The sequence below is a fragment of the Haliaeetus leucocephalus genome, unplaced genomic scaffold (assembly GCF_000737465.1).
Source record: "Haliaeetus leucocephalus isolate CR32 unplaced genomic scaffold, Haliaeetus_leucocephalus-4.0 Scaffold819, whole genome shotgun sequence".
Taxonomy (NCBI): Eukaryota; Metazoa; Chordata; class Aves; order Accipitriformes; family Accipitridae; genus Haliaeetus; species Haliaeetus leucocephalus.
Genome location: NW_010973255.1, coordinates 1,866,910 through 1,891,742, shown reverse-complemented (window position 1 = coordinate 1,891,742; position 24,833 = coordinate 1,866,910). Strand labels below are relative to the sequence as shown.

At 40.2% G+C, this 24,833-nt stretch overlaps 1 protein-coding gene across 2 annotated transcripts in view; it reads left to right on the top strand.

Annotated features, from left to right (window-relative positions):
- Window positions 1-24,833, top strand: part of TIAM2 (T-cell lymphoma invasion and metastasis 2) — a 174,263-nt gene that overhangs the window by 99,329 nt on the left and 50,101 nt on the right. The window contains exons 10-17 of one of the 2 annotated variants that reach the window (XM_010581864.1): window positions 8,187-8,372; window positions 9,604-9,750; window positions 13,402-13,464; window positions 18,249-18,413; window positions 21,094-21,198; window positions 21,665-21,743; window positions 22,539-22,631; window positions 23,700-23,960. In XM_010581864.1, coding sequence (XP_010580166.1) covers window positions 8,187-8,372; window positions 9,604-9,750; window positions 13,402-13,464; window positions 18,249-18,413; window positions 21,094-21,198; window positions 21,665-21,743; window positions 22,539-22,631; window positions 23,700-23,960 — 1,099 coding nt within the window. Of the gene's footprint in view, window positions 1-8,186; window positions 8,373-9,603; window positions 9,751-13,401; window positions 13,465-18,245; window positions 18,414-21,093; window positions 21,199-21,664; window positions 21,744-22,538; window positions 22,632-23,699; window positions 23,961-24,833 lie in introns of both variants that reach the window. The other variant, XM_010581863.1, reaches the window with a different exon arrangement.

Genomic DNA, 24,833 nt, shown 5'->3' with positions numbered 1-24,833 from the left:
TAGATACTGATGCTAGTAGTTTATTTAGAGTCAGCTGAAGAGTGTTGACGATGCTCTCTTAATATCTGCTGATTAGATGTTCTGTCCCTGAACAACTGCCTTTGTTTTCCAGCTCAGTCCCTGCAAGAAGCTGCCTGTGTTGTGCTAGAACTGAAATCCATCATTAGGGCTGCAGAAGATTTATTCCTGTTAATGTTCTGCCTATGAATGTCTCAAAACATTGAATGAGGGTAAACCAGTGAGACAAGGAGTGAGATGGATCATGTGCAAACATCTGCTAGTTAGCAAACAATAAATTTATAATGAGCCTTTTCTCCAGTCTTGATCCCTTTGATCTCTGTAAAACATTTCCTTACAATTGCTGAAGGTTTGCTGGCAAAGTCACTTCAGACAAGAGTCAGTCAATAACTGGGTTTCCTAATCTTTTGATTTGATGTCTCGGAGATTGGCTTTTGCAAAGGAAAAAAAATAAATCTTGATGTAATTAGTAACTGAGAATTCTTACTATACTTAGGAAGCTAACAATTTTGAAAAACGTTATTCCTGAGGGAAAAGTTTGCATGTATGTAGCTTAGTTGTTTAGTAACTGTGGTGGTTTAGTTGTCTTTTGCCCACTTTGAGTAACAAGAGGAATATAAATTCTGGGTTTGGTTTTGTGTAAATCTGGTGTTTTCAATCATGTGGCAGTTATGATTGTCCATGCTGAAGTATATTGTGTTGTCAATACTGGAGTTTATAAACATGCCCTACACTCAGTGCTGGAAAACTTCACTGGTGATACATTTTGGGAAGTCAGCGGAAATATTGTGATTGACTTCAGAAGGACCACGGTGATTTTTTATGTAGAAAGATGAGGCACAGTCTTAATTTACTTCCGCTGGGGAATTATCTTGGAAACTGTGATTTCTGTATCCTTTCTCCTTTTCCTTCCTCTTCCTCTAAAAAGCAACCACCCTACCTCAACTTTCTATTTTCTTTCACATCTGTATTGATTTAAAACCAGTACTTCTCTGCTGAAGACTCAGTAATTCACAGGGCTTTACAAGCAAAGAAAACCTTTACTTCTTTCGCAGTTACCATCACCTGAAAGGCAGTTGCAGTAAGGAAACTTGGACTTCTAAAATTGCTATAGGTATTTTAATGTACATACATGTTTCTTTTTGGTGTCCAGCAAATGGACTGGAGAAGCTCATCTTGATACTATCTTTTAAATTTGGTGGATTTGCAGGCTAGCAATTGATAAAGCTAGTGCTAAACAGAAGTGCAAGCAAAAAAATAAGGAAAATGTTGGTTTTCTAGATAAATGATTGTTTTAGAGACTTGATGCTGTCAAACTGGTTGAGAAATGTCTTCAGCCTTGTGGCCTAGATCAGGGATTCTCTCTATCTAGGTTTACTGGTCCAATAATAATGATAGACTTAGTAACTGTTTAAGAGAAAATGGGAGCCCTTCACATAGCTATTGGTATCCTTGGGCAGTTTAGAAGAGATCAATGAAGCATCTGCGAGAGCAGTGTACATACAGCAGCCAGTCCCAGTAGGGCACTGATGGCATGACTGGAAATCCCAAGCCTGCACGTACTACCTATAGCCACGTGTGTTTTTATTACTATATGCAATAAATATGTTGTGGGTGGTGGTATTCCCCCAGGGTGTAACTTCTCCCCTGAAGAGAATTAGGATGAAAGGTAGCAACTTTGAAAATCCCCTGGCGCAGAAACGAATTTCAAAGCCCGTCTTTAAAAACATTTTAGTTTTCCTAGCTGTTTAACCTGCTGGAGAAATCACAGTGTTTGCCATGATTATGGAGCCCTGTCTAACTGCTAATGAAGTTAGTGAAAAGGATTATTAGCATTTATTTAGAGCTCTTTTAACAAAATGTTGCACATTAAGTCAAAAGTGGGGCTGTCTGTGCCTGTAGAAGTGGTTTTAATGGGATGGAAAATCTACCTCACAGTGAAGGCACCGCAGCTCTGGTTGTACTTCTTTATGTACTTGGTATATATGTCTATTCTGTTGTCTCATTTTAGACCAATAATATGAATAATAGTTACTTGACAGAATTCTGGGTTTTTCTCTTCAAATTTTAATATGTCGGTATAATCATGTTTTCCAACTTATTCAGAGGTTTCTGATGTGATTCATGTTTTCTGTGCATATGATACTTAACTTACTGATCAGATGGGTTATGAACATAGGTATTTACTTGCAGGCACTGAAATGATGAGGCATTAATGAGAAGAACATGCTTGGAGGTAGTTTTTATGGATGTTTTCATATGTGTCCTCCAACTAAAAGTAGTTCGTTGCCATAAAAAAATAAGGGGATCAGTAAGGTGGTAGTCATTAAATCCATTAGTACCTTTCTTTCTTCTCTGTAGTGGTCTTTGGCTTTCTACACAGACCATATATTTTAAACAAAAAAAAGTACTGAAGTTATCTGACTCTTTCCCTTTTCTCTCACATTTATAGGAAGATGGTTGGCATAGTTTTGGGAATTTTATTCTTCAGGCTCCCCAAAGCTCAGATTTCATGTCTTAATTTTCTATAAAGCATCTGATGAAACATTGTCTGACATTCAGATGAAAATTCACAATAACAACACTCCAAGAGAATCTTTTTAGGGAACTTCGCTAACACTTGCCAGTTTTGCCACATAGAAATTAAACTTGAATTGCAATGAACCCATTATTTTTTTTTCTTCCATACCCTCCTAAACTAAAAAACATTATCTAAACTTGTTAGAACAGGTCTTCAGTTTGGGTGATCTTTGAACTGGCTAGAGCAGAGCTCTGCTTTCTGAGCGGTTCAGCACTATTTCTTTTCAGGTGCCACTCTCCAGTGTAGGATGGTCCCTCCCTACATCATTAGCAAAATCCTTCTCTTTAATAGTAGTAGGCTGTCACTAAGGAATGAAGTGAGTAGGCAGCCAGAAAGTTAGGGAAGGTCATGTCCATTCTCCTCACCGCTGTAATTACAGTTTTGCAGATGGGTGAATTTTCTATCTTTGTTTCACAAAGATTTAGTATAAAATAATGAAAAATTAATAACCTATTACTCAATGTGGAGTTACATAACACTGTCTCATACGATGAAGCTGGTGGGGGAGCATGTGCAGAAAGGGCTGGTCTTCTGGGTTTTGGGGAAGGAGAGCTGGATAATGAGATTCAGTGGCTTTCTTAATTACATCCCTAGCTATAGACATACACGTTGTACTGCAAATTTCTATCAGATTATTGACAAGAATGTAAATTGGGTACATGTGGGTGCACTTTTGTGCTATCAGTGGTATTGGGAATAAGATTTCCTCTGTCTGTTTTGGTGAGAAATGATGAAAATTCTATCCTTCCGAAACAAGCAGAAAGATGGCATTTATTGTAAAAAAACCTCCTATTTTCTTGTTATTTCAGGAAGTTTTCTTAACCGTTTTTTAAGTCACTAGGCAGAATGAAGAATGAAGGGTATTGCTAATTGCACATAATTTTTGTTGTACTCTATTATGTACCCGTTTTTATTTCTTTGAGCTAAAAGTTATGACGGTGTCTCTGTAGTGTCCTTTATAGTAATGGAATTTCTGGGAGAGTGATGTTTTTTCTTCTTCGAGTTCTCTTTAGGAAATAATGACAATAGAAACCTTTTCCTTCTCCCCAGAAACCAAGTGACTCATTTATCCAGATGGGTACAATATGAATTGTGTCTGAGAACCAGGGACTGGAATGCGAAGAGTTTGGTGGTGTTTGTAATGTGGTTGAAAAGCTGTTCATATGAAACAGCAGCAGAAGTTTCTTTTAAATCCATAAAGTTCCCTACATCAGCTTGCAGAGACACTTTCCATCTGGGAAGAAGATGTTGCGTAGGGGAAAATTCTGAATTTTTTACTGCTATAGATAGTGAATTGTGTCAGTGAGTAGCTCATGTTTCTATGTGGTATAAGAACTATCACTAAATCCAATCAGTTTTAAAGGCTTAAGCACTGAGAGAAGGTCCTCCTCCCTGTGCATCTTTTCTTTTGCGCTGCCTTAAATAAGTGCCAAGTGGGAAACTGGTATTTTGTTATCAGGTGAGCTGTCCAGGAAGTTTCTTCCATCCTTCCTCTGGGTCCTTGAAGTATTGCTACCTCAAGTTGATAACTGTGTCATTTCTGGCACTGCTTTCTACCATTCATGTACTGGTTTGTGTTTTATTACACTGAACTCTTCTTACTTTCTACAGAACAGGTATTTGAAAATTAGACGGTCCTTCCCCAGCCCCCCAAAAGATGCTGTATGCTCTGTGGTGTAAGAAGGGTGAGGAGCCCAGGACCATCCCTGAGCCACACTGTTGGCACTGCCTTCGCTGGGACTGTCGGGGCCCTCCCTTTTACAGTCTGCAAACCCTAAGCATGTTCGAGTGGGGGTGAAGGTGCCACTAGAAATGTCACCGGCAGAGAGAACTGTATAGCATGTAGGAACTATGGGTCCCCATGTCACCTGCTGGAAACCACTGGTCTCTATTGTCTGGTCTGAATGTATTTACCCCTTGCCTTTTCCAAGCTACCACTTTAGAGTTACCTATAGAAAACTTAGCAGGGTTATTGAATTAAGAGAGACCTGCTTTCAAGTATCTTCCTTTAGCTCATCTGCTTGTGTGATTTAAAATGCAATTAATTTACAGTTGTTTCTTAGTGTCTGAATAGATGCTTCACTAGTGTGGAGGAGGATTGGCTATTTATGTTCTGAAAATTATCATTACTCTTAAAAACTCATTCCTGAACTAAGTCTCTGATGCAAAAGCTCGTCCCCTCACTTAGCACTCCCCATGTAATTAGTGTCTTGTCCCTGCACCAGGCTCCCTTGCATGAGTTCTCCTGGTGGCCCAGGCTAATTAATTCATGGCCCTAATTCTTAAGGCTTACCACATTTTACTGCTTTCTATCTCTCTGCCACAGCCTCCTCTTTCTCTCTACATTACAGGGATCATGCTAGGCTGAATAAATTTATTTGGGTGGCCCCTCCTTGCCTTTCTCCCAGGCTCTCTCCTGCTGCCACTAAACCCAGAAATTCTTGCCTAACATTTGCCTGTACCGAGAATGACATCCATCCTTTCCTCTAGGAAAAGCATTAAAGGCTTTTCCGAGAAATTGACATGGAGGTTTTGAAGCAGTGACTGAGAAAGGACGGTTTTGGAGGCCCCAGGTGCTGTAGCTGGCGGTGCAGGCAAGCACAACAGCTGAGGAGGGCACGCGGGGAGTGTTTCACGTGTGCTCACGTGTTTCGGCGTGCCTCACGTCGGGCTGTACCTCTTATCTCTTTGCAGACTCGCTTCATGCTGCTGTTAGCCTTTGTCACCCATTCCTGCTCTCGCGGCTGTCTGGTGCATCCACTTTTTCCTGTTTGCTTTCGAGCAGATTTCAAAGGGCCGTTTTGTCTGTGCATGAAGAAGTTAAGTCCCTGAGCCGTCTTCCGGGCAGTCCTCCCACGTGGGACAGAGTTTTGCCTTGCACAATAGCAGAATAAGGATCGCAGCAGCTCGTCTGCAGGCTGTAAATTAACTTCATGGACCAGGTCATACTGTGCTTTGAAGTTGTTGCTTTTTTATTTGTGTGCTTCCCCCATTTAGTCTTCAAGAATATAAATCTTTAGGAGGAATTATCATAGTTTAAAGGGCTTAGACAAATAGCAGCTGGTATTAGTTCGTGGTCTCCAATTGGTTCCAGACATCCCTGGTTTTGATAAGACTAGAAGACAATCCCAGAAATTCCCTGCCTACAGCTTTTGCTAATGCCATTAAAAGTAACATCATGATTACGAATGCTTTTGGAGCTGATTAGCTAGCATCCTGCATGACTGATAAACACCATAATTTAATTATTTATGTAGAATGTCCTCATGTTGTACCCCACTCCCCCTTCTTAGATTACCCTTATTTTAAAATACAACTTAGTACAAATATTTAATGGGGATTTTGAAGAAAGCCTCAGAAACACAAGGATGCCTGTGTTCAGCTCGTGCTCAGTGGGGACAGGATGCTCCACTAGAGCAGTGCCCAGAACAAGCCTTGCTCTGTTCCCAAGCTATTCAAAGTTGGCTTGGCTCTGTACCCATGGAGGTGTCATCCCAAAGCGAAAGACTTCACCTGAGCTTGTAGCTTTTGGCTTTGTGAAAAGCTGACAACCATGTTTTCATTCTGGTTGGGTGTTGACACAGAGAAAGAGCTCGCCACAAAACCTCCTATTGGAGTTGTACCATGCGTAAAGTACTGGCAAGCAGAAAAATGCTCTGTGAGGAGTGTCCGAGAGCACAAAGAAAGCAAAATAAAGTGCAATGATCAAATAAACCCAAGAAAAAATGATTATTCTTTCTGGGGCACAAAGGATGCATGTTTTGAATGTCTGTGGTGAGAGATTACATGAGGCATCTTCGTTATGTGTATGTCTGTCCTTTTTCTCTCGACTTTTGGGAAGTGCTCTCATGATAACCTCTTCTAAATTCTATCTTTTGCTATTAATAGTCATTCCTTGAAAGATTTTTTTCTTTTTTAGTATACTGCAAATTATAATTTTTCATTTGCAGATATACAAAATAGTATATTGTCTTTCCTTTCTTCACCCTACCTGCCAAATAAGGTTACCTCTTACATCCCAAAGTATAGCCATAACTGTTGCCACAGTTTGTGAGTGCACGTGTAAGGAAGCCAGACTAGGTAAGGTCTCTATCAGTTGTAGTACAAGCCTTAGCACCATTTTGTTAACAGGGCCTTTTTGGCCCTTTCATTGCTCATTTCTTCATTGTTGAAAGCAAGAGGCAAGATACTTGTTTAGTTCTTGTAATATTTGGCAGTGTTATAAGGAAGCTGAACTGATTTTGCTTCTAGATGAGCCTGCAGGTCATAGTTCACCTGAGATTTTTATTATATTTATCAGCTTGTTTTCTAAGTCACAAAGGTGCTTGTCCCAACCTTGGCTAATCTCATTGTAAGGTGATAATGTCCCGTGAGCACAGGGACAGGCAGGGCGTGCCAGTGAAAGGTATGAGGTCAATGCACATTAGAGAAAATGTGATGAACTTTCTCCGCAACCCTAAACCACCTGTTGAATAACCAACATGCAATGATTGGAGCTGATATTGGAAGATCAGCATTGTCAGGGGATTTTAACAATCTTCAGTACATGAACTTGGTGTACATTAACCTAATGGACATGCCTTTCTGCCTTCCCATGTGTGAATGTGCCTGCTCTATTAAACACAGCTGCCTTTTTATTTGTACTATTTATTGCTGTGAATGTATATTGTACACTGTGGGGCAGATTTTAGCTGCAACTACCAATCTGTGAGTTAGGGAAATGAAAAGCTAAATTTGACTTTTGTGCAGTGCATAAGAATATGTGTTTGTGTAGATGTGTGTGTATCTACACAAATACTTAAAATCTGTCATCTGAGCCTTGATTCAGAACTTTATTTGTCTAGTAAATATTTGAGTCTCTTCACTTTCCTATTTTTACATTGAAACTGGATTAAGCCATCTGTTACATCTGCATGTACCTGTGTTAGATATGTTTAAAAATTGCATGAAGGGTATGTATACAGTCTTGCTTTGGGTCCAGTGGTTTCTGTTGGGCATATATAGCTCATTTTGCAGTTTGAGCGTAAGCATGTCTGAACCTATTAGTCAGACAAAGAACCGCACATGCCTGTGTTGCCAATACTGTTTACAGATAGCGAGGCCGTAGGACAATAGTAAAGAATGAGCAGGACCTATCAGTGTAGCTACTTCACTTTGCGCAGTGCATTAGCGTAGCTATGCTGCTTTGCTTTCAGCCAGCCAGCTATACAATCTAAGCTCATAAAAATGAACAAAACAAACCTAATCTCCAAAAAGGAGAGAGAGAAGGAAAAAAAAAAGTCTTTGTGAACCACAGGGTTGTGTTTTTATGTAACTGCTTTTGTGGCTATCAAACTACTTGAAGTTCATGGTATGTTCATCTTGTCAGTATGCATTTAAGACCACCAGCTTTGTTTTATTTCAAGCCATCTTTTGGGTTGATGTAACACAATATGACTGAATGTGTTTTGGCAGGGAATAACTAATCTAATCCATATACTACCAGATGAAAGTAATTTACTATGGGTTTGGGGAAGAGCTCAAATTTTCAGTGCGGCCCACAAAGACATTTTTCCCCTTTTAATTGTCCCTTTTTATATCTAAACAGATCCAGCAATGGGAACAGAACCTGGAAAAATTTAACATGGACCTTTTCCGAATGCGATGTTACCTAGCCAGTTTGCAAGGTGGGGAGCTCCCAAACCCGAAGAGCCTTTTGGCTGCTGCCAGTCGTCCTTCAAAATTGGCACTGGGGCGGCTCGGCATTTTTTCCGTCTCATCCTTCCATGCACTGGTAAGTCTGAATGCACTTTTCATGGGTACGTTACACAAAGCCATCATTAATGTTGTACTTGGATGTGGAATTGTACTGGGATAATACATGGCTGCACCCACATGCATTGCTCAGACAGCCCCGTTCCCTTCTCACCCTTTCTGCCTGTTCCTTGACTGCAAATAAATTTTCTTCTAGAGATATACTTTGAAACCGTGAGGATATAGCCATGACATTTTTGGCCCCTGAGGACTCCAGAATTGGGTACTTCTGACCTACACCTAAAAAAAGAAACAAACCAAAATATTCTTCAGGTGTAAATGAGTCATTGTGTTGAAATTTTGTCACTGCTATTTCACCTCCACTGAATTAAGAGTTTAACCTGTATAGGAGCTATGTCACTTAGAGTGAAAAGACCCTAATACTGAAATTTCCAAAAGTGGTTAAGGTGCCTCTGGGCTGAGCTGATCTTTTTTGGATGTCCTAGATGGCTCCATTTTTCAGAAACAGTTTGGTACCCTCCTGAAGAGGAGGTATTTTCAGAACAGGCTAAAACTAGAGACAATCCAAAATTATGTCACTTTTTAAGAACTGTGGGCTGTGTTTGCAAAGGGAATGAGGGAGATCCTCAGCTGCTGTAAGCTGTTGTCACCCTGTCGGCTTCAAGGGAAGTACGGCGGTAGCAGGTTCGCCTCTGCTTTTTAATCTTGGCAGGGCTGTGAGGCTGATCTTGGCAGAGAGGTGTGGACCACGTTTGCTGTGTGAGAAGTCAGTCTGAATAGTAGTTCTGAAAGTCCTATCAGGGAATGTGTTTCTCTCTGCCACTGTTTTTATCTGCATGGTTTGTGTCATTGCTTGTTAATAACTCAATGCCATAGCACGTTTATCTCCTATGTTTGGCAATTTTGAGAGTCTTTCTTCCTCTACCAATTTCATATCTGAATGATAGGTTATCATTCTTCTTCAGAGCTTTTTCATTAACTTCTTTTGTTGTACAGAGCAATATTTTCTCAGTTCTTCCCTTCCTATGACCTTCTAATTTTGCTCCATGACAAAAAAATTACACGATCGCGCCATAGGAATACCAAAACAAGCATCACCGCTGAAAGTTTGAAACATTGTCCTTGCACCTTGGCATATTACATTGAGGTGAACTGAAGTAACTCTCGTTTGATGCCTCAGGTTGAAATAACTGTCAGTATTTTGCTGTTATGAAAGTGATATAGGAAGGCCTGTCTCTGTGTTTAAATAGGTCTGCTCCAGGGATGAAGCTGCTCTCAGGAAACGTACCCTATCTCTGTCACAAAGGGTCCGAAATAAGAAGGGTTTATTTTCTTCGCTGAAAGGACTGGACACGTTGGCAAGAAAAGGAAAAGAAAAGCGACCTTCCATAACTCAGGTAGACCTTAATTGCTGGGGATAGCATAGAATGGCTTGTTTCTGCTGCGGCTCATCCTGCAAGGTGCTGTTGGTGCACGGGATAGGAGACATCTGTCCCTCAAACCTGTGTTCACAGTTTCAGTAGACATGGCAGACTTGCAATGGGAGCATCACTTGTGAAGGATATATATCTAATTCTGGGTTTCTTTGGGATAAATAAGATTGGTAAATGAGAGGTTTTGACCCAGTGCGTTAGTTTATTACCAGCAGCGCAAGACCATCAAGTTTGAATTTGTGACAAAACTCATCTTCTGGCACATTGCAAACTGTTTGGAAGTGGGGTTTCTTTGGAGATAGCCTGTATGCACAGTCCTTAACACAGTCTGTGCTGGCTTATGCCTGGGACTCTGAAGTACTATTGCAATTTAAGATAGACTAACACAGGTGAGTTTCAAGGGAAAAAGAGGAGAGACTGCTGCAAAGACAGCCGTCTTTGGCACGGCCTCTCAAAGCAACACGCGCTGCTTGGAAGTACATTTTAGCCAACAGAAGACTGCTGTTATGCAGGAGGCCAGCTGTCGGTGTAGAGAACTGACTGATAAAGCTGTGCCAGGTTACACCAGCTGAAGGCTTGGCCCAGGTTTGATGTGCTGGGGCAGGCTGGCCCCCAGGAGAGGGGCTGTGCTGATGCACGCCCCGAAGGGCTGCCTTGCTAATGAAACTACAACATCTCACGGGGTCTTTTTCTCTTTGTGAAACTAATGGCCCATGCAGGCATTTAGTGTAAACCCCACGCTTCAGGAATTCGTATTTTCTCAATAAAAACAGAGTTACACGTGAAACAAAAGTTTGCTGCCTTCTCCCTGAAAAAAAAAGTAAACAACAGCAGAGACAATTCCTTGATGGTGAGGCAGAAGGCGTAGAGGCGTGCCACGCTCAGAACATTACTATTTTCACTAGCCTTTGCCATGTCTGCTGTTTCTCCTGCAAAGCGGTATTTTGTGCATTGTTCATTAGGTGACTTTGTTCCTATTGTTCCCTGGCCCTTTGCATTTTGATTTTATTAGTCAAAGATCTATGATCAGTGCTTGAAAATTGGCTGTTCTTGCACGTCTGGTAATCTGCTTGTGGAATATTTAAACAAGCCTATCTGTACGCATACTGCAATAGTCCCAGAGCTGATGCAACAAATTCAATGTTGCAAAATAACATGTCAGGATTTTCTGGTCTAGAGGTTTGTATTTTTAGTAGGTAAATATTTATCTATCTGTTACTCTGGGATGAAGCTTCTTGGAGTGACTGCTATGCCTTAGAGTTGTGTTTACATGGTGAAATTGAGTAAGAATAAAACTCAAGTCTGTCTTATGAAAGAGGGAACTGAAGGAGAAATTTTCTCTGGGTCATCCTTTTCACATAATTTCCGCTGTGTTTCCCAGCAGGTGAGGCTGGTCTGTGAGTCCTGTGCCTCTATTTCTTTATTAATAAGAGATCTGAGGGAAGGCATTTTATGCCCCTTAGCTCTGTTTCCAGAGGAGCTGGTACCTCGCACTGTCTTAACTGGGTAATACGTCCTCCTATATGCTTTATAGCCCGTGAAGGGGATTCTGCAGAACTCAGGGATGGGGAATCTTATATCCATGGCAAGGAGAGGAGACTCCTGCTGCCCTCCCAGCACTTTTCTGAGCGCAGAGGAGGGAGCCCTGGTGCAGGCAGAGGTGCCCCTGGTGCATTCTCACCCTCCTTATTCCAAATCTTGCAACCAGCTGGCCCAAAAAAGTGTTCATTTTGATCCACGAGATGAGGTTCTTTATTTTTTTATTTTTATTTTTTATTAAATATTTTTATTTATTTTTTATTTTTTTTTAAATTTTTATTAAACATCCTACAATAAAATTGAGGAAATGTAAATGCTGAGTGTTGCATAGGAATAACATGGGCCTATGACTCATACCCATATAAGTGAGGAATTTTTAAGGGCATGGCTTGAAAACTGACCCATGAACCTAGAAGGTGGCTGAAAAGGGAGCCACATCCTTGCTCAGACTTGTGTGTATGCACGTAATTGTATATCAAAATCAGAATATGCCTGAGGCTGCCTTTCTTGTCATCTCTTTCAGCCCACTGGGAAATTGGGTTAAGCAGAGAAGTGGAGCTCGCTTCTCTGCTCATTGTGCTGTGATGTCTGTGTCAAACAATAGGTTAAAAATGTTTTGCTTTCTTGGATTTAATTAAAGTTCGTATGACTGGAGCTTGTATGTTTTAATCTGCCATACCCTAGCTTCAAAACTAGATGGTACATTCTTGAACATCATTGTGTCAGAGAAGTTTTAAATTTTATCTTAAGTTTAATTTTATGGTATTAATAAAAAAAAGGTTCAGAGTTTCTATGCTGGGAGGCTTTCGTAAACACTAATGAAGTGGCTCAGTCTTTTACAAATCAGTTAATAAAACTGCACTGTAGCAGATGGGGGATGTCTAGGCTCACATTATCCTCAGTTTCTTAAATGCTTATCTGCTTTCTTGTGTCTAAATGATAAACTGTTTTGAGAAATGATAAACAATAAAATACTTTGATTACATCTGTGGGTGAGACAAGGAAGAGGAAGTTCAGAAGTGGTGCCCTTTATTTGCATTGGCAGAAACTGGATTTCATATGAAAGTTTAAGAGAGTTTGTTGTTGTCTTGGCTTATCTGAAAGGCTTTTGCTAGTACAAAAAAAAAAGAAAAGAAAAAGAAAAAAAGAAAAACCTAAACAAAAAAGGCTTAGATGTAAGTTTGATATTGTCCTGATTTGTTGACTGCAGAAGGAGTTAAAAAAAATGCTATTTATATTTGCACTTTGTGAGGGTAATGTTATTGCCTGCAAATCTCAACATCGTGTATAAACTGTATAGAACTATCTGTGTGTTTATATAACCCTAATCACCAAAATATCTGATTGTATCCATAGCTATTTATTGGACTTTTAAAAATTTCATTAATAAGCCTAACACTTTTGTGAGATACTAGTTAACCTTTCAAAACAGATGGGGAACGTAAGTCTCAGTTTCTGCTTTCATCATTTCCAAAGCAGATCCAGTAGTCAGCTATTTTTGTTACTTAATAGTGTGAGGTTTGGGTCAAGTATGCCTTTAAAGCTAAGCTAAATGTTGCCATTGATAGTGTCAAGCTAACTGCTTAGGTAGAAGAGATGAAAAACTGTAGGGTTAACAAGTATTAGAAAGCAGCAACAATGATTTGAAATAGTTCTTTTAAATCATTGAGATTTGTAGCTGTACCTAACAGTATCCTGAAGGGTGAAACTATAACTTCCAGTGTAGTGCATGATTTGAAGGTAAAAGACTTTAATCTTATTGCTAAACAGTAGATAGGAGAGAACAAGGACATGAATGCTTTTATATGTATTTCAATGTATGTGTGCATGTAGGCTGAAAGAGAAAATCTGCTTAAATTTTCTTTATAGAGGGAGATTTCTATTTCTTTAATACTACTTCTAGTCAGAATAAAGCAATAAAAAGGTATAAAAAGATCCCTGGGGTTTAGCAGGTTGATATATATTCATAAGTTTAGTTTTCATTTTTATTTTTTTCAAAGAATTTACCAAATACAGGTAAGAAATAAAGGGTTTTATTTGTTTAACCTATTTATTTTTCTGTAATATTTTGAATAGGTTTTTGATTCAGCTGGAGGACATGGATTTGCTGGTGTCCAGAATTCAGCCAACTCTGCTGAGGTAAGATATGCCTGTCCTCATTCTGCAGCATCTTGTTTTTAAATTCCTGAATGTATTTCACTAAGTGTATGATGAGCCTGGTTCAGAAACCCCACAGAGGTTCATAAACCACAGTTAGCGTTAGCTGGCAGGATTATAATTCTACCAATGAAACCACTTTAACGTAATTTTCAGAACGTGCATGGTAGCCATTAAAAAAAAAAATTAAAAAAAATCCCTAGAAGCTTTTTCACAGCACTAATCCTTACAGTGTGTACACCCTCTGAGAGAGATTTGGAACCAAGCTTGTTTGAAAGCACCCTGTGCAGTATGGCGAAACCCAGAGTGTGTTTTTCCCCTTTGCCTACTTCAACAGACCTGTGTATTTTGAGTATAAAGGCAAATAAAGTCTAATTAAAGTCTGTGGAGCATACCAGCAGAGAAGTGAGAGTTAATATGTAGCTGGAGATTGCTCAAGTAAAGGAAGAGGAAGCAGCATCCCCTCAACAGCATCACCCAGTAAATAGCTGCGGCTGATGTTCTCCAGTGCCCAGGAGGAGGAGAGCTGGTGTGAGTCACGGTCCCTCTCCGCTCCCGCAGCCTCTCTGGGGATAATGTCGCCGCTCCCCGGTCTGGAAGCAAAGCAGGACGCTCCAAAATCCATAAGTGCATGCATGTATGGACCACCCAGCATTGTCTGTGTACTGTAGGGCTTACATAGACGGAATTCTTCTCCCTCGGTAGGCTTGTGCAGGCCTCAAATAAAAAATTCAGATTAAGTCTTAGGCACAGGGTTTCTGGACTTTGTTTTCTGTATAGTACAGCTGGATTTCTTTAATGGCAACATGTGCCAGACTCAGAGGGGTATTTACCTTCCCATCTACCCCCATTCCTTTTCCTTCTTTGTTCCCTGAACTAGATATTCTGCCGAAGCAGTTTAAAACTTGAAAGAAGACTTAAAAAAAAATAATCATACTACAGTACTGTTCCCTTTCAGCTGAGTTTGTGTACCAGGTATTAGACAAAAAGTTAAAATCTGCATTTAAAATGAAACATTGCTCTTGAAAATTATTAACTGTAATGAATTATTAACTGTAAAGAAGAGCTGCTATGAATCTTGTGTGCAAGGTTTGGACAAAGTTCATCATTTTTCATAGGTTTTTATGTTGGTCTTTTATATCATTATGTGCTACATGGTTTATTTTCTCATCAAGTGCATTCATTTAATGGTTAGGTAAGAAATATGTAATTATGCAAAAGTTATGCTACTGAGAGAGGCATCTCCCACTGACAGCAGCTAATCCTGTAATGCTCTTTTGCCTTCTGAAAGTATCTTCACATTTCGACTGTTCTTTGATGAAGTATATTGAAACACCTGAACTCCCTTAGTTATTTGACCACTTGCTGGTTATTTCCTGGGGTGGGAAAGTATTTAAACCAAATGACTCCTCTCTTTTCAAAATAAATTATAATGATGAGGTATTTCTGGGTGAAATGATCTCCTGTAGACAACACTTACAAATTCCTCCAGAATGTACCACTGGGTGTGGTGCGAGATGGCATCCATTTCCCACCTCGGAGACTGCAACCGCAATTTATTCTTGTCTGGTCCTGTTAAAACATGGAAAGGTTTTGTCCCTCCTAAAACTGAGGAGAGGCAAAATCTCTTGGGTGCACCCTCTGAAGGTTTCTCCCAAAGGGCTGTGACGCCAGACCCTCGGTTTAGCACCAACCCCCTCGGGGCTGGGGGGTCGACGGTGCTGCCTCGTGCAATGGCATCGGCTGTGGGTCTCCCGTCCTCTGGCCAGACAAGAGCCTTTGCTCTTTGTGAACCCTTCTGAGGAGACAAAGGAAGGTTTTGAAGGTGCCAGGGAGCAGGCAGAATGAAGTCGTCTCCCTTTGGTGCCATGTTGGGGAAGGGATGAGGTCCGGCTTCTTGACCCAGGTCTGGATAAAAGCAGCCTTCCCCGACTTCAGGCAGGGGCTCACAGCCCCACTTCCTAGGTAGAGGGGACCAGCGGCGGGGGGGCAATGTCGCTGCAGATTTTGGGCCAGGCTTTTACAAAGTTTAGCAGGGTTGTGTTTCAAGACTAAAAAAGAACCCCCAATTTAGGTGCTGAAGCAGAGCTCTGGAGCTCAAACTTCTTTCTGGAAAAACAATGTGATTATTATTATTATTAATAATAATAATTATTATCTCAATCTTATTTCTAAAACCTTTTTTTAATGGGAATTAAATATAGCGTGGGCATTTTTAAGATCCTGACATTTTGATGAATCATACGACAACTCAGAAGTGATTCATCATAACTCTGCAAACCGTTACTTTGGCATCAGCCCGGTTTCACTGGCTGATTTCAAATGAAAAACAAAAACAGCATCAAAACTTTTATAAAATGCTACCTGAGGAGTGCAGCAAATGACGAATAGTGAAGTCTGCCAGGGAGGCTGTATTTTCCCTGAAAAGGATGATAAAACCAGAGGCAAATAGTGGGAGGAAATTATGAAGTAACCTATTGGTCCTCCAGCAGCCCTGTGGCACATCGTGTGACAGTCTGCAAATCCTGGCGCCTATTTCTGGAAAATTGGATGGGTTGTTATAACTTTATGTGGCAATGAATGAATGAACTATTGTAGAATTAGTCACTGCAGGCATAACAGGAAAAAAAAAAATCTCTTTTCATGTCAGATTTTCTGAGATGGAAAATGTGGATGAAGCAACAGTACCTTGACTGCAGTTAAGGAACATAGTCATGTTTAATAACAGAGGCGAGTTTATCTCAAGGCGTATGCTTGAGCACCAGTGTACGTGGCAAGGAAAGGGAAGTATCTCACATTGGCTGCTGAACATGCTGCCCTGTCTTAAAAACTTCCAGGAAAAAGGTGGCCTTAAACCTATTTGTCATCACCTTAATCCTCTGTTTTGGGGTTTGGTTTTTTTTTCATGTCTGGCAATAGTGAGATCTATTTCAGTCGCACAGATTTGAAGAACTACTGTTGCAGCGCAGTGAACCACTGTGGTAGTTACAAACCTCTGAGCTGCTGGGAGCCTCTCCTGAGCTGAGGCAACATAGCTTTGGTTTTCCCTGGAGGAAGCCACTGGAGAATTCAGCCCGACTCATTCCTGCTAAACTCTTGCACAGTGTGCCTGCTTTGCCCTTTCTCCTTTCTGTCATTTACACTGTGGAAGGAGGTCAACGTTTCTTCCCAGGTGCTTGATTTAGTGCTTTCTGACAGGACCACGCTTCTGTGGGAATTATCTTCTTCAACACCACCAGTGTTATGAGCGGTCTGGAACCACAGCCACCAAGATGAAACTTCACCTGGTGTAGATTTCATCAGTCCATTAATTGCACTAGTTGCTGGATTTTAGTAGGATTTCCATGGATCCATGTTAATAGAAATTTCATTTTCAACTAGTTAAGAGGGATGGTTGAGCAAGAGATATAACATCTGTGAATGCCATTAGTTCATTAATATTATTCCACCAAAACCAGCATTACTCTGGCATCAAATTATTATTGTGTCAACTCTGGGTTGGCTGCAACCTGAATTTCTGCATTGTTCGGTAATTACCTGCATAGGATTGCTTACTACATCATTTTCACAGCCTCGGTTGTTATTTGGAAAAACAAAATAATATTGGTCTCTCTGTTGCTACTGGTAGATTGTTGTCAATAACTTTGCTGCCTGCAGTAAGGGAAGCAATCCCAGTGCTGTGATTTTACTGCAGCTTTTAATTGCAGTGCACCCCTGGGCTTGTGGCCCTGCAGAGCGAGGAGGAAGAATTGCATAATCAAGGGTCATTATGTAGGCAACAACCCCCCCCCCAACCCAAACAAACAAACAAAAATACAAAGAAAAAGTATTAGGGAGGTAGGCACTCCTGAGAACAGCTCAGGATATCTAAAGATATGTCTTGAGTGGCAGCTCTACCACTTTACGGTGGTGTTGTCCCTTTCCATTGACTGCAAGGGGAATGGAGGGACCCTCTCTGCGTGAACATAAATGCCTTGATGTGGGTATTTAAGTGATGTGCTGAATAGGCAGGCTCAAGTATATAGGTGAAACTCCACATTCTGAACAGCTCTCAGTGTTTTTCTTCTCCTTGCATGGCTTCCTTTGAAACGTGTAGCCTGAAGTGCAGTACAGGAGCAAGTATGAAAATGAAAGGTGAGAAAGCAACAGGGAATTTATTCAGGGTGGATGTTGTTATCTGATCAAGTGGAGTGACTTTGGAACGAGGGTGAAAGTGAAGCAAAATGATAAACGGGCAAATACCCTGCGCTACCTATGAAACAGTATGTTCTTACACTGTAAATAGAATAGAAACAGTTTATTCCTCCTTTAGTCCTTTATTATGTTATGGCAAGCCTTGCTCTGCAGTGCTCTCTACTGGAAGTTTACTATATTGTAATTTTCTGTCAAAATTACAGTAACTCCATTTCTTTTGCGTTTGTTAATTAGGTAAAATTGTACTAGTCAGTTCTTAAGAATTTATTCCCACTGTGCTATAATATCAGGTAGCTACATATTTTTCACTTCGAGTTAAATTAATAATTAGTATGAGATAAAGGCATAAAAGCCCGTAATGGGAATGCAGAGGAAGTGCAATCCATCCTCAAGAAAATCAAGTCTTTGATAGTGAATGAGAGCAGGTAACAGAACTTTGTCCCTGTCTTGCCATGGGGAAATACACAGTACTGTGTCTAAATACACATCCACTGCAAACTGCCGATGTAATTGTACTTTTGGGGTTTTTTACAACACCCCCGTGTTATACCTTTCTCCCTTGTTTCCAGCAGCAAGTTGATGACTTTTTGAATGTCTACTGCTCAGTGCCAGAGAGCATCCAGAAGGAGAATGCCTGGGAAACACAGACGTATGTTCACTTCTGTGACGGCCAAGGAGTGGCGCTGACCCTCAAGCCAGAGCACAGGGTGGAGGATGTTTTGTCTTTGGCATGCAAGGTACTCACTTCTTGTGTACAATTGCACCTTGTTAATAGATGTGGACTTGAGAAGGAACGTAATATATCAGGATTTCTAAATAGTGAGAGCATAATACCAGCATCTCCCTGTCACTGTGTTAAGGCACATTGCTCTGTTTCCTTTAGTTGTGTTATATATGTATTGTAGTCAACATAGTTACAGCGGTTGTGGAAAGGTTTTCAAGGAGCATTGCTCAAGAGAGCGCACAGTGAATACTTAAAGAGCGGTGACGCTTTGTGAGGTAGTCAGCCCCTGAGAAATCTCAGCACGTGTCCACTCTACGTTGTCATTGCAGAGAACCCGGTTGTTCTGTGAAAATGAATCACAGATGAGTAACAGGGACTGATTGACTTAATGCCAGGAGATTAAGACATTTAAGACTGCTGTGACAAAGGCTGTTATATATGTTTGCTTCTTAAAGGACCCTTTTAAGGTTTTAATTAAATACCAGCTCTACTTGTGAATTTCAAAGAGTGTATTCCCTTCTGAAAGTCAGTGCCAGCAATTTGAGAGGGATTGCTGTAGATCATGGGATAGAAAACTGAGTCACATGTTGAAGGTAAAGTAGAAATACCAATTTTAACTACAGACAAAAGGCCAGCATCTCTAGAACATCACAACGTACCTGGCACCTTTGTCTCCACATGTGTCAGTGCTTGAATTTAGCTCTAACTTCATGATTTAAGTCACTTAAATTATGCAAACAAGCTTTTTGGAAAACCTTTCTAGTCCCAAGTTCTGTTTTCTGACAGCTGGTAAATACAGTTTATTTACTTCACAAGTAAAGGGGAAAAACAGGAAAAAAAGGAGTCCTGCTCTGTACAAAATCCAGCTGTAGCTTATGGCGTAGGTTAAAGTGGACTTTCAGGTGAGCTCATTCAACTGGCTTGAAGTTAATGAATTTTGAGGCTTCTAATGGAGGAAAGGACCCAACTTAATGGCTCTTTGCACCTGATAATGTTGTAAACAAAAAAAAATTTATTAAATTATACAAGTTTTTAAAAATCCAGGGTGAACTGTAGTTTTTACATCAAAAAAAGCATACTGATTTAGCCAAGTCACGATGCGTCTCCATGGCATCACTGAAGAAATTGTTTTCATTGCTTTTGCTGGTGGAGACTGAATCCTCGAGAAACAGTTTAATGCCTGGCTTTACTTTTAAAAATTCACTGTACCTAGTCAGTCTAAAGGGATTGTCTGAGACATTATTTGACCACCAGATGGCACGGTAGAGCTGAAACATTTGGCAGTAGTTATGGTGACATGCAAGACCCCTGAAAGAGGAAATAAAATTTATAAATGTAAAATTAAGTTGAAAAGGAAATTCCTTACCTCTCTTACTCCATCATTCCAAAGTATTTGTAATTGTAAAGCTGACTTTTAATTTTCATTGTCTGTATCGCATGAAAATTTAGTTTTAAGTTATTTGATTTTTTTTCCTTAAACGTTTTTCTGTTTTATTTTTTTCTTTCTATTCTGTCTGTAAAGCTTTTCATAAGCATTCTCTAATGCTGAATACTTTCTGCTCATCTATCCTGGTTCTTTTCCTTCTTACATTTTCATTCTGCTCTGGTGAGTGTAAGGAATCTTTCTTCTTAACAGACCATGTTTGAATGTTATGTGTATAAGGATAAAGTTCCAAGGGGTGGTTGTTTTTTTGTTTTTTTTTCCTCTTCATTCATGCTTTATGGGGCTTATAATTTTCTCATTTCTGTTTTCCATCTGCGGCTTTTGGATAGCTCGTGTAGAAAAAAAATGTGCATTTGAATACAATTGTTCAGGATACAGAACACGTGCAACTCGTAAACTGTTACACATAATAAAATGTTAAGGTAATTACTAGTTACTCAGTAGATTTAGATTTTGTAAGCTGCAGAGATGCGTTGAAGAGGTTAAATAGCCCTCAAGGATGCAGTCATTCCTCCTCTTTTAGAAATGCTGCTTCCTCCTGTTCTAGAAATGTTGCTCTATTAATATGCTAAAATGAAATGTTTTGTGCAGTGGTCTCACCAGCAGCCTGATTTTCAGAGAGACTCCCATCAGGGGCTCGACACTTTCAGCCTAATATCCTTTGGGAATATTCCTATTTCCCTTTGACTCCCTGTTGAAAGAGGATTTTTGCTTTGACCTCACATGGTGAAAAAAAATAGGTGAAACTTCTGATGTAGATGAAACCCAGCAATAAAAATAAAAGGCAATAAAGGCAAACCCTTAGGGAACCTGCTTCCCATCCCCTCTCCTAACATCCCATACATGCATATGTATTTTCTACATCAGAAGAAAAAGTTGCTGAGCAGAACTGAGTCATTAGAAGTAGTCACAGAAAAAGACGGTTGTGAGTGTAAGTTGAAAAGGACAGAAAACAGTTGTGATATCCTTGGTAACATATAGCAGTGCTCAGTTAATCTAATAGCCAGACATAGTGTTTATGAAAGGATTTGGGAGGATTGTAAGGGAAAATGGAAATCGCACTTGAACCTTATTTTCTAAGCAATGCAGCTAGTTTGCTTATACCACCAAAACAGTTAGAAAATGACTTGTTGAGGATTGCTTTTGCATGATTTCTAAAGAGCTTTTTGTGTGAGTGTGTCACTTCTATGTCTTCTGGGATTCTGGAAATAAATAACAAATTCCAAACCCCATTCTCTTTATTCCTTAGATGAAACAGCTGGAGCCAAGACACTATGGCCTACAACTCAGAAGACTGGTTGATGAAAATACTGAGTACTGTGCTCCTGAACCGTATGAATACATAGTAGACCAGGAAAGTGTGACTCCTTTTAGATAAAGCTCCATGATATCTGTAGCTACAGTTGAATTATCACCTATGAATATGTGTGAATTAGATCCAAAATAAGGTTTTAAAGCTGTTCCTGGATTGCATTCTGCCATCCTCATTCATATACTCCATGTCTATGCAGACATTTGGGTGACTAGGCACTGCAAACACTCTCTTCAAGAACGATTTGAAGATTTAAGTGGGGCTTCTGGTCCAAAAGCAAAGTGTTAGTCTCTACTCCAGGCCGGGTTTTCTATCTTTAGCTTACTCTGCATTTAGTCTCACTGATACCAGTGATGCTTGCACAGTAACACAGCTCTGTGTAAAGACAGCAAGTTTTGGCTCTTCATTGATGCAAAGAATATTGTGCTTATTTCTCATGTTGTACCTTTGGGTTTTGATGCTTGCAATTTCATAATTTGATTACTTCTGTTACTTTTTTTTCCAACAGGTGTATGATGAAATAGAAATTTGTCCATTGAATGTTTATCACGTTCATCTTAAAAAGACTGAAAACATAAGTGATTTTGGTAAGCTCTTAGGAATTTTTCTTTTTATTTTTCTCATTGCTTACTTTGTCTCTTCAGGACTTTTCTGTCTCTGAGAGCAGGCAGGGCCATCCTTGATAGCTCAAAGTCTGAGTCTGCAAAGGACTCAAGGCATTATGACAAAATCCCAAGCTGGTTGTTTTACACTGACAAGCGCATTTCTTATGTTTGGAAAGGGTCCACTTTCTACTTCTGCTGCACTGGCCAAATAATTCAAGCATGGAATTGTCAGAAGACAAATGTCCTTTGCCAGGAGTAATACAGTTAGTCTCAGTCAGGCCATGGTCAAGGTCTGCCCTTTTCTTTTTTGGTAGTGGGATCCTCTGTTGGCACAGTATCAACAGCGTGTTCTTTGGTACAAATTCTGACAGGCTTTTTATCCGTGGGAGTCAGTTATGCCTAGGAATCATTATATACCTTGCACAGATACCTTTGTAAGGCAGCTCTGTGCTGTTTTTTAGCTGCAAGTCTGTTGGTATGAATTATTCCCTTCTGTGTTATTGAAATGTCATATGGGCCTGAAGTAGAAAATTTTTTTTAAATGTAATTTGTTTTTTTTTTACAGCACAGCATGACATTTCCTGGAAGTTGAAAAGTCCTGTTAACTTTAACAGGCCTTAAAATGACTGAGAAACAATGTGATAATTTCTCTATGCTCTGTGGGTGTGTTCTCATGAGAAATGTCTTCCCCCGGTTGTGTCGAGTCTACGAAATGCACAAAATAAAAAGGAAATGTTTCCAAAAGAGTTTATTTGATTTAAACCTCTTTTATTTCAGGCTTTGCTGTCACAGCACAAGTTGATGAAAATCAGCATCTTACCCGTATATTTGTAAGTGATGTTCTTCCTGATGGACTAGCATACAAGGAAGGTATGGTATTGTATTGTATGTATGTTTAATACTGTACTTCATTATCTTTTTAAAGTCCCAAAACATGAAGGAGCTTTAGTACTGCTGTCTGAAATGGTTCTTGGCTTTTACTATTCATAGTTTTCTTTCCTGAAGACCATGGAAACTATGTGATATTAGGAAAGATAATGTACACAGAGTAACTGAATTACCCTTTCAATATAGCAGGGAGAGTTCTTGTTCACCCTTGGAGACAAAGTCTGCATTCAGCCATCCGACCAAGTGATTTTGCACAGAGGAACAGGCTGAAGAAAGAGTTCACCTCACACTGGTGAACCTCATGGGCTTGGTCAGTCTCCAAGACCCATCACTTCCACTTTTGCTGACAGTGAAAAGTAGCTTCCCTCCCCAAAATAGTTTTCTGCGTATGTTTCTGTGAGTGCTTTCTCTGCTGCACTGCTCAGAAACCATACTTCTCTTCATCAGCATAGCATGATCACGTGAGTTCTGCTCTCTGAAAAACAGAGAGACAAACCCAGAAGAATGGAGACAGAGAGTTTCATTTGCTACGTGAGGGTAATGACCACTTGGTTATGGCTGACCTTGAAAGACAGCTGTTGCCACTGTTTAGATTTATACAAAAGCTGATAAAGAATCCATCCGCTGTTGTTCCAGTTTTCCATGAATGATTTGATCTGCGTGACTAGTGCCTTGTTCTTCCCAGATAATGAAATATGTGTTATGGTGCTGTACACTGGTGGTATCCAAGTTGTGAGAGGTGCCTCTGTTCTCATCTTGAAAGTTGTGCTGCCCTCCCACCCATCAAATTCTATAGCATCTTTAGAAAGAAACAACTCAATTGCTGTACTACATGTAAAACCTATCAAAGTAAGCATGAGGTCAATCTGTATAATTATAGCACAAATAAAGCTCCCATCAATTCTAATGGACTTGTGGTAGGATTAGGCTGTTTGAATTAAAACTACAAAAATAAAAGGTGAATTGGCATAAGGTTTGGTTTGTGACCCTTTACGTTTTATATTCCCCTCTCCTTTTTTTTTTTTCTTCTTTCCTCTCACATGCTCCCAGGGCTCCGAGTAGGCAATGAAATCCTGAGCATAAATGGAGAGGCTGTGTCTGATCTTGACCTCAGGCAGATGGAGTTACTGTTTTCGGAGAGAAGTGTAATGCTTACTTTGAGAATGAACCATAATGGGACTCAGCAACCCTTATGTGCATCCTGGTCAGATGGTGACATTTCCAGGGACCCAAAGGGTTTGTTGCCCCCTCCAAACCAGTCACAGCTCCTGGAAGAGTTTCTAGATAACTTCAAAAAGAACACAGCAAATGGTAAGAGGTTGATAATAATTCCATTACTTTCACCTCACTTCCAATATCACTGTTTTTTAAAACTTAGTTATATTTAAAATTCTGTGCTTATCTTACTGAGAAACCCAAGTACAAATAGGTTCTATTTGTGCTTCATATCTGTCTGTTGTTTTATTATTTTCTAGAAAGTAGAAATGGAACAGAATATGATCATTTCTGCAGGGAAATGATATTCTTTTAATCTGTTTGGCTGCACGACCCATTAATATCAAGTGCTTCTCTTAACTGTTCTGTGTCATCTCGGTTACCTCCAATACATGCGTTTCCCAGGCATTGGTGGTTGAAATGATGTGATGGCTTTCAGAGGCAGAAGTATTGTTCTGTGTTTACCATGCTTTACATGTGGTAAAGTACCGCATACGTTAAGGGTACCTTAAATGCAATAATCATCATCACCTCAGAAAGGAGTCATTTAGCTCTGCTCCCACTCAATGATATTATCGGGCTCCCGTTGGATACAGCTGCTCACCGTGTAGAAGAAAGCCTATGAAAACAGCTTTCATAGGGTTTGTTTTGCTACTACCTGCTCATATTTCTTACTCAGTGTAATGCCACTGTATTAAGCATCAAATGGAGGACATACCCTAACAGTGCTGTGTCAGGGTGACATCCTGATGGGTTTCTGTATGAGGAGCAGCAGGCAGGAAAGGTGCCAAAAGCCTGCGTGGTAAGGACTGCTCCTGAATGACACCATGGCCCCCCAGCCCGAAGTAAGGTGCCAATGCTCACTGCTGGGTTGCCTTTTCAGCTGGAAATAGGAGGTGACACGTAGAGGGGCACTGCTACGCTGGGTGGAGGAAAGCTGTGGTCACCCTCCCCTTCCTTTAGCCGATC